Consider the following 10,213-nt stretch of genomic DNA (forward strand, 5'->3'; position numbering starts at 1 on the left):
AAAAAAAAAAAAAAAAAAAAGAACCCAGCAATATAACGTGAGTGATGTGGTAAGACTAAGAGCTCTGTTCGATCAAATTGAAAATTTCTATTCGGATTTGTTGAAATCAAGTATAAAGAAATTTTCATTTTGCTTCATTCTTTATTGGATTATCTTGTTTCACATTTATTCCTGTTCTTGTAATTATTTAGTTAATGAAATTTAGAGACTATTAAAAATTTAAACTTTATTATCTCGCCAGTTTTATGCATACATCTTCCCCAAACTTGACCTTGTGAACATGAAGACGGATTTTCTCAATCGAAATGTCAATGAAGGGTTTAGTGGTGGAGAAAGAAAGCGTAATGAGATTTTACAACTTGCGGTAAGGTTGCTACTTTTTCGTGCTTTCCTATGCTAGTTCTTTTGGGCATTGCTGTTCTTTATTTTGACAGGAATTAGTGTTGTCTCCGTAAACCCAATGACATACCATATGTTTTTTTTTTTTGACATCTACATACCATATTGCATTTACTTATATATTATTATTTGATTCAAAAACCAATTTTGATCAAGTTAAACCAAAGTAATAAGGAGAAGACCTCCAAGAAAATGCACCAACACAGAAGTTCCTACCATGATATGACAAACAACTCCAATTATTCAAAATAGAAAATAATGGATAATTACAAAAAAGATGTGAAGGACACTGAAGGAGCCATTTAAGTGAGCCTCACCCCAAACGTCCTTCCAAGACTCTTCCACACCCTTGAATGCTCCTATTTTTCTTGAAATGTTTTAGGTGGTAGTGAAGAAAGCTACTGGGCAAAAATTCTGATCAATATTATGAGGATTGATTAGCACCTTCGTGTCGTTCTGATCTGATAACTTCAGAATAAAGCTAAATTAATCCTTAACCTTTAATGTGACCTATTCCCATTTTATATGGAAGAAGACACTTTCATAATATATAATCCTAGCCTCTTCTTCCAAGGCCTTCCTATACAAACCACATATCGTTGAAGATTCATACCATATGATCTTTGGACGAAGTCCAGGAAGTCAATTCTCCCCACAGTGATCAACCAGGAGAGAGATGTTACCTTCTTTGAGAAATTTTCCTTCCAAAGGTTGGCAAGGCAAGAGGAGCAAGAAGGGTGAGACGAGCCTCACGAGTAAGCAAGAACGTTGCAAGAAAATGTGCCTGAAGGCTCAAAAGTCATTGAACCATAGTCACCACACACTGGAATTGGACTGGAGTTGGAAAGGAGATGAGTTCTTTGTAATAAGGAGAGCAAAATAGAACTCTTTGTAACCAAACTGGGTTGGTCTAGTGGTCAAGAAGGGTCATGTAAATAGTAAAGAGCTTCAGGAAATGGCTTCAAGCCATGGTGGGTACCTATCTAGGATTTAATGGTCCATGAGTGACATTGACAACCAAATGTAGTAGAGAGAGAGAGAGAGAGATTAACCTCACAGTCATATAATACTCATTAGTTATAATCGATTGCTGTGAAATTTACCCACATATCCAAAATTTTGTGTAATAGAAATAACCTTTTACGTAAAATTTCAAGCTTGTTCCTACCGCATCTATTTGCTATCTTCTCAAATTCTTTCTCCCATGGAGTGGAATAACGACTCTTCCTCTATGAGGAAAACAATGAGGGATACCACCCTAATAAGAAAAAGAAGAGGAGTATAAACATTAACTTCTTACTTTAAATATATTTTGACGAATCACTTAAATTCATTCCATTTTCATTTGTGTTCAAACGTTTATGAGGAATATTGATTTAGACTTTGGCTTAAAAATCAACTCTACTACTTTTCAAAAGTCTCAATAGTTGACATATCATATATCGTCATTACACTTGAAAATCAACTTTTATACATTGTACTTTCCACCACAACATTATCTATTCAGTCGAGAAGATGATACATTTCAAGTGGTCCAGTTATCTGCATTATAAAATGGTTGAAAATTTGAGAACCTAGTAGAATAAGGATTAAATCTTAAGGGTGAAAGGGCCAATGGTATATGTTGGTTCAAAAAGGGGGGAAGAAAGAACTTATGCTATAGGCTTGGTAAGGCTAATACAATACAAGATTAATATTGTTTCTCAAATTGTTAATGTCTTTTCAGGTCCTGGGTGCAGAGATGGCAATACTGGATGAAATAGATTCTGGATTGGATGTTGATGCACTTCGTGACGTAGCAAAAGCAGTGAATGGGCTTTTGACACCAAAGAATTCAGTGTTAATGATTACTCATTATCTACGACTTCTGGAATTTATAGAACCATCTTGCATACATATAATGGTAAGTATCTTGGACATAAGAAAAACATTCAATCAATATGGCTGTTTTAGAAGATGGAGAAATATTAGACGGTTTTTCTTCTGTTTCTGGTTCTGTTTTGCTAGTTTAGTTTTTTTTTCTCCTGTTTTTGTGGGGTGAATAGATGAAAGGGAATAAAACAATCAATTTTGAAGTAGAAAACAAAAGAGATATCCGATTCCATATACACTGTTTGTTAGGAATCACGACTCTCTACAATGGTATGATATTGTCCACTTTGAGCATAAGCTCTCATGGCTTTGCTTTGGGCTTCTCCAAAAGGCCTTATACCAATGGAGATAGTATTCCTCACTTATAAACCCATGATCTTCCACTAAATTAACTAACGTGGGACTCACTCCCAATAATCCTCAACACTGTTGATCGGATAACAAAGTGATCGTGGTTTTGATGTCTATCGAAAGCTTCGGTCTCACCTTTGCTATAAACAACTCAAAACTCATAATACTTATAGATTGTTCTCAAAACTATGGGTTTCTTCTTGTTTCCTGTTTCTATACCATTTTCCATGTGGTTTCTGTGTGTAATTTGGTAGTTTTCCTACATTTGGATCTTTCAGGAGGATGGAAAAATTGTGAAAACTGGAGACATCTCTATAGCGAAACTGCTTGAAGAGGAAGGGTACAAAGCAATTTCCACTGCATAATTGCATGTACATTGGTAGCTCTCTCTTCTTGCTGTTCTCTTTTACTTGATGAAAATATTTTCTTTTTGATAATATTATACAATCTAATTCAAGTGTTTTGTCCATCTCGATTTTGGTAATCTTAAATATCGAGAATCGCTCGGTGTGTATTCGGGGGTCTGCATGGTTATCAATTCAAACTAGTGATGCATCAGTACTGTTAATTCTTACTTGGATGCCTTTGTAATATGATGTTTATTTGAGGGAGTTGGAAGAAATGGCAATAAAGCATTATGAAAGGCTTCAAGAGATACATTGGATAATTGGGGTATGTTTTTCTCCTCACTATTCTCTGTATTAGTTTGATTAGTTTGATTAGTTTGACTGAACTTTGAATGTTTGAGTAATTACCCTCTAAATTAAGAGGGAAATTGGCATTATGGAGGAGGATCATTGAGGCAAAATTCGGAACCCTTCTTTCGAACAGCAAACCTAGAGATATCCATTTTACTTGCGGGGCCGGGAGGGAGTGGGAAATATTATTTTCCGTTAGATAAATAGGATTGAGGAATTGAGGAATTGAGGAATTGAGGACGTGATTATATTCCCCTCTCCATTCTCGTTTAATATAAATATATTTTAATACATATATGTTTTTTTTTTTTTTTGCTATATTAAAAAATAAATTAGTTAATTTTGTCATGTCATAGTTTTTTTAAAAAAAAAGTAATATTGACCTTTGAAATTTGAAAGGATATAATGTTTGAAGAATATTTATATATTATATGGATTTATTAAGAATTTTTTAAAATATTTTTTTAATAAAAATTATATTGAAAAAGAGAATTTTAAAATAACTATTTTTTAATAATTAATAAATCGGAAGGGAATTCGATCACCAAATTTTCCGTGGGAATCCTTGCTCCAATCCTCGTAAAAATAAATAGCAAATTTCGTAGGGATAAAAGAATGAAATATGCGGCAGGGATGGGGACGAGAAATGCTTCTCGTCTCTGCTCTGCCTTGTGGACATCTCTACTTGGTATTTGGTCGTGAACATCGGTGTATCAGCATCTAGGTATCAACTATCAAGCCTCCCCATCTAGTGCCAAGTTCTATGTTTAATTTTGTTAGAAATAGTGGTTCTTTTATAATTATTATCCATTAATTTTTCAATGGACAATATAGAAAGAAATTGTCCACTTGTTATCGCTTCCTCATATTTTCTGCCTAGATGTCCATTTAGGAGGTGAGAATAGGGACAAGGATGTGGGGACGTACTATCCGAGTCTCGCCTTGTAAATATCTCTACTCGTTAGGAGCAAAGCTCCTACGTGCGAGAAAATGAACCTCTCCAATCAATTATAAAGACGTTTAGAATTTGAAGCCTAGAAGACATTCCAAAGATGAGGAAATTGTTGAATTGCAAATGGGTAGAAATCCACCACCTTTTGGCAACCTTTCACTTTACTTGATCTAGGGGCATTTGGGTTTAGAACTCGGAAACAAATCGTAATTTTACTATCAAGTTTTTGCTTTGGTATATTGCCGAAGAAGAGGAGTTGATCGACCATTACTTTCAAAGGCAATATGGGAGTGACAATTTCCTGAAAAGATTAAATTATTTTTTAGGGAACTAACTCTTCGGGCCATCAACACAAAATTAACAGATTACCTTTCATTAGGAACGAAAACGAGTCGTTTTGAGTTCTCGGTTTGATCCAATTCCTTACACCTGACCTTTCATGTCCTTACATCCCCTATATCTCATCTGTGTCCATCTAGTTGTTTCAAAATCTAATATTATGCGCCGAAGTACATTAATCAATCAAACAAAGATCGGGAATTTTATTTATTTAGTCATCGAATATTTATGGGTTGATTCAAGTTGTGTAATTGGCCTAAGTAAAATTAATTAAGGATGAAAATTTGTGCAATTTCCCATTTCAAAAGTCAAAATAAATTTTTAAGTGGAATAAATAAGGTTGGAGATAGATTTAACCAATACTTTTGAATTTGAAATTTTAAGCCAAAATTAATACTCAGTTAAATCCTTGTGGTTAAGAGGTTTAGCCCTTAAATGTTTATTTATCTTTTTTTTTCCCTAAATTTTAAAATAATTTTATTTTAATAACTTTCGTGTAAGAAACTATTTTAAGATAAAAATTTATATAACACTAAAAGATTAGGGGCTCAAATCTTTTCTGGGTATATACGAGTTGCGTTAAAGATTTTTTTGGACGAGTTCAAGGTTCAGAGTTATTGGGTTGGTAGCTTAAAATTGTTTCACAAACCAACACAACTTAAAAAGGGTTGGGTTGAGTTGTCAAGTCGTTCAATTTATTTTTTCAATTTTTTAAGAGGGCAAGGAGTGTGGCTAGCGATGTGGGCGTAGTGTGGGCGAGGGCGTGGACGTGGGCGTCTGGGAGGGATGGGATGGCTAGAGAAAGGATCATCTGGTGCCGAGGAGGTGGGTGAGACCTAGGTTTTGTATTTTGTCCAATAATATATACCTACGTACGTGCGTGTGTTATATATATATACACACACACACGTACGTATGTATGTATTAGATTGGTCTGGTTCAAGTTGACCCAAACCTTTATTCAGTAAACTCGAAAACCAAATTGAACTGGTTTTGTAACGCCCCTAATTTTTTTTACCTAGTTTAGATACATCACTACATGCTGGAAGATAAAAAAAAAAACATTTCAAACGACCCCATAAAAAACAAAGCATGCCACTGTCTTATCTTAATTTTCATGACCATTTCAACGTTCATCGTCATCTATGAAAGAACGTTTTACCTTTACCTGAAAAATAAGGATAACACGTGATTTGAGTATTTTAAGAAATACTTAGTATGTAACCTCATTGTTGGGGTTGAGTAGCGCAAGCACACACATACATGATGAGACCTATCATTTAAAACAATATCGCATGACCTTGAGCTCTTTCCGATCCGGACAGGGTTGGGTGGGTAGTACTTCCCCACACACGTGCACATAAATCACCAAGCGAACTCGTATATGTACCCACTAGACCAGGCTTCGTCAGGCTAAACGCGCGGATGTGTCACCGGACACCACAGAAGGGAAAGACCCACATGATGTTATAGCAAACATAAATATCAAAGGTACGATGTCCCACATTGGTTGTAGAGGAGCACAAACCACCCTTTATAAGGGTGGGGAAACCTTCCCCTAATAGACGCGTTTTAAAGCTTTGAAGGGAAGCTCGAAAAGGAAAGCTCAAAGAGGACAATACCTACTAGCGGTGGGTCTGGGCTGTTACAGTACGCGTCTGTACAAACATAACATAACAGAGAAGTATCCGATACAAATGACATACATAAGGTCACTTGTTTGGCCTTGGCCTTTAACCTATACATACCCATATCACACCCTAGACATATTATTAAATTTAGTTTAGCTAAAAGTTTAGGGTTTAAGTTCACTGCTCGTGTTACATCTCACATTGTTACCCGTGTAGGTGTCTTTTTAAAGGCGAGTGCTATCAGTTCTCAAAGAAGCTTTGGGAGTTTTTAGGTACCGATGCCAATCTCAAGGTATTATGACTAGTTTTTCCTATTTTCTCTATTTATGCTTATTATGACTTTTGAGCTTGTATGTAAGACACACTATAAGTCAAATACGACTCGTTTACTAGACATCCTGGCAGTCTGGAATAGCTCACATCCCGACAATAAAAAATACTCGTGTCCCTAACTTAGCACTTAAAGAATCAACCAGAAGGTACCATAGGGTATATTAGACTAATGGACGAGACATGCCCTCCCAACCTATCATCCATCCAACTATAAGTATACGTGAGACCTAATCGCTACTAGAGTTCATTTTTCGAACTTCTAATGGCTCGTACATCATATGGTCATTTAAAGAGGTATTTCTCGTACATGAACAATGCATACATTATAGATAGGAATCTCTAACTCCTATTGCCTTCTTAATGCATTTTTTAGTCTTTAATTTTTCAATGTCAACTAATTAATTTACTAAACATATAGAGTTGGGATGATAAACATTTAATTACGCCTAGACTATGGTGATTAAAATTATGAAAAATTAATAAAAATTTATAATAAGCTTCTAAAATTATGTAGAAATACAACCCTATAGTTTTTATATTTAATTATATGTGAAATAGTTAAAATAAATTCACTATTCTATGTATAAAAACTATATAATAAAATAAAAGGTAATATTTAATGAGATTTTTTTTTTCTTTTTAAAGAAAATTGAATGGGTTACAAATTTGCTTCTTAAAACAAAATTCTTATTTTTCAACCTTTCATAAGTCAACTCATAAATGTAGTAATTAAATTAGTATAGTAAATATGGAAGGTAATTTAATTTCAACAGTTATTTTTACAAAAATAACCTTAAAGATTATAAAATTACGGGAAATTTTTTATTTTTAATAAAATTTGAAAATTAAAATATTTAAATAAAACTTAATTCAGAATTTAAGGTCCAAAATATGTATTTAAAAGAATAAAAAGATCCTCATATACATTTATTAAAAAAATTTAATCCTAAAATTGATTTTGTAATGTTATATATATATATATATATATATATATAGTTTTTTAAAGGAAAAAAAGGAACAAAATGTAACGCCCCAGATCCACCGCTAGCCGATATTGTCCTCTTTGGGCTTTCCCTAACAGACGCGTTTTAAAGCCTTGAGGGGAAGCTCGAAAGGGAAAGTCCCTTTCGAGCTTCCCTTCAAGGCTTTAAAAACACGTTTGCTAGGGAAAGGTTTCCACACCCTTATAAATGGTGGTTTGTTCTCCTCCTCAACCAATGTTGGACATCACAATCCACCCCCTTCGGGGCCCAGCATCTTCGCTGGCACTCTTTCCTTCCTCCAATCGATGTGGGACTGCCCCCAAATCCACCCCTCTTTGGAGCCCAGCGTCTTTACTGGCACATCGCCTCGTGTCTACCCCCTTTGGGGAACAGTGAAAAGGTTGACACATCGTCAAGTGTCTGGCTCTGATACTATTTGTAACGCCCCAGATCCACCGCTAGCAGATATTATCCTCTTTGGACTTTCCCTTTCGGGGTTCCCCCCAAGGCTTTAAAACGCTTCTATTAGGGGAAGAATTCCACACCCTTATAAATGGTGGGTTGTTCTCCTCCCCAACCAACTGGGACATCACATAAAATATGTTTGACGATTTATTTCCTTTCTCTCCTATTTACATAAAAAAAATTAAAATATTTTATAATTTTTTATTTCTCATTCTTGTTTTTTTAGTATAATAGATGTTTTACATAAAAAAAAAAAAAAAAAAAAAAAAAATATATATATATATATATATATATAATTTAATAACAGTCTTAGGAATTAAAATAAAAAAAGAAATAAAAGTTTTTTTTTTTTGGTATATTTCAAGAAAATTATAAAAGAAATTTTTTAATGAAGAAAAAAAAAGGGAAAATTAAAAAAAAAAAAAAAATATATATATATATATATATATATAATTTAATAACAGTCTTAGGAATTAAAATAAAAAAAGAAATAAAAGTTTTTTTTTTTTGGTATATTTCAAGAAAATTATAAAAGAAATTTTTTAATGAAGAAAAAAAAAGGGAAAATTAAAAAAAAAAAAAAAATATATATATATATATATATATATAATTTAATAACAGTCTTAGGAATTAAAATAAAAAAAGAAATAAAAGTTTTTTTTTTTTGGTATATTTCAAGAAAATTATAAAAGAAATTTTTTAATGAAGAAAAAAAAAGGGAAAATTAAAAAAAAAAAAAAAATATATATATATATATATATATATAATTTAATAACAGTCTTAGGAATTAAAATAAAAAAAGAAATAAAAGTTTTTTTTTTTTGGTATATTTCAAGAAAATTATAAAAGAAATTTTTTAATGAAGAAAAAAAAAGGGAAAATTAAAAAAAAAAAAAAAATATATATATATATATATATATATAATTTAATAACAGTCTTAGGAATTAAAATAAAAAAAGAAATAAAAGTTTTTTTTTTTTGGTATATTTCAAGAAAATTATAAAAGAAATTTTTTAATGAAGAAAAAAAAAGGGAAAATTAAAAAAAAAAAAAAAATATATATATATATATATATATATTTTTAAAAATAAATTATAATATGGAATTTTGAAAATGAAAAACAAGGAAGGATAAATAGTGGTGAATAGGGCGTAAGGTTTTGTGTATAAATACCTCCGTACATCTGTTTTCCATATCAATGCAAAGGTGAAGGAAAGTGATAGATGTGTTGTATGATGGCATCCTTTAAGACTTTCCTCGCTGTTTTGTTTGTCACTTTATCTTCCTCACATATTTATGTGACTCATGCAGCCCGTCATCTCCAACAATCTTCACTAATTTCATTTCCAAATATCACCATCATCATCCCCGGTTTTCCACCCCTCACCATACCCCGTACTCCACCCACCACTGTCCCTACACTCCCAGGTACTCCACCCATCAACGTCCCAACAATTCCTGGTACTCCACCCATCACTGTCCCTACACTCCCAGGTACTCCGCCCATCAACGTCCCTTCAGTTCCTGGTACTCCACCCATCACCGTCCCTACACTCCCAGGTACTCCACCCATCAACATCCCAACAATTCCCGGTACTCCACCCATCACTGTCCCTACACTCCCAGGTACTCCGCCCATCAACGTCCCTTCAGTTCCTGGTACTCCACCCATCACCGTCCCTACACTCCCAGGTACTCCACCCATCAACGTCCCAACAATTCCTGGTACTCCACCCATCACTGTCCCTACACTCCCAGATACTCCGCCCATCAACGTCCCAACAATTCCTGGTACTCCACCCATCACTGTCCCTACACTCCCAGGTACTCCGCCCATCAACGTCCCAACAATTCCTGGTACTCCACCCATCACTGTCCCTACACTTCCAGGTACTCCGCCCATCAACGTCCCTTCAGTTCCTGGTACTCCACCCATCACCGTCCCTACACTCCCAGGTACTCCACCGATTACTGTCCCTGATGTTCCTCGTGTTCCACCCACTAGGTTTATCTAAACTCATATGGTTTAGTATTTCGTTTATGCACCTTACCTCTTCCTAAAACTTCACTATCCACTTTGTCTCCTTTTCTTAGTATTCCATTAACGTCTTTATCTATTCTACTATCGAAAAATAAACGTGTCACTAGTTTGGACTCAAAAGCTTCATGGGTTTCAATTTGAATCATCAT

The 10,213-nt window shown here is 34.0% G+C and overlaps 3 protein-coding genes across 3 annotated transcripts in view; 1 reads left to right on the plus strand and 2 right to left on the minus strand.

Moving 5' to 3' along the window:
• Nucleotides 1-641, minus strand: part of LOC111434533 (phosphatidylinositol 4-phosphate 5-kinase 8-like) — a 26,650-nt gene extending 26,009 nt beyond the window's left edge. The window contains exon 1 of the mRNA XM_023071951.1: nucleotides 631-641. The gene's annotated coding sequence lies outside the window, so the exon portion shown is untranslated. The remainder of the gene's footprint in view (nucleotides 1-630) is intronic.
• LOC111434534 (ABC transporter I family member 6, chloroplastic) overlaps nucleotides 1-3,289 on the plus strand; it is a 7,764-nt gene extending 4,475 nt beyond the window's left edge. The window contains exons 4-6 of the mRNA XM_023071955.1: nucleotides 242-364; nucleotides 2,126-2,302; nucleotides 2,901-3,289. Of these exons, the coding sequence (XP_022927723.1) occupies nucleotides 242-364; nucleotides 2,126-2,302; nucleotides 2,901-2,987 (387 nt within the window). The 3' untranslated portion in view covers nucleotides 2,988-3,289. The remainder of the gene's footprint in view (nucleotides 1-241; nucleotides 365-2,125; nucleotides 2,303-2,900) is intronic.
• Nucleotides 3,290-9,338: 6,049 nt separating this feature from the next.
• LOC111434521 (elastin-like) lies at nucleotides 9,339-9,959 on the minus strand. Its single transcript, XM_023071935.1, has one exon. The coding sequence runs from the start codon at nucleotides 9,957-9,959 to the stop codon at nucleotides 9,339-9,341; it is 621 nt and encodes a 206-aa protein (XP_022927703.1).
• Nucleotides 9,960-10,213: the final 254 nt, after the last annotated feature.

The sequence above is a fragment of the Cucurbita moschata genome, unplaced genomic scaffold (assembly GCF_002738365.1).
Source record: "Cucurbita moschata cultivar Rifu unplaced genomic scaffold, Cmos_1.0 Cmo_Scf00045, whole genome shotgun sequence".
NCBI lineage: Eukaryota > Viridiplantae > Streptophyta > Magnoliopsida > Cucurbitales > Cucurbitaceae > Cucurbita > Cucurbita moschata.

Excerpts from the sequence above, each read along its gene's own strand:
- LOC111434521 (XM_023071935.1), bottom strand. The coding sequence starts at position 9,959 with ATGGGTGGAGTACCAGGAACTGAAGGGACGTTGATGGGCGGAGTACCT.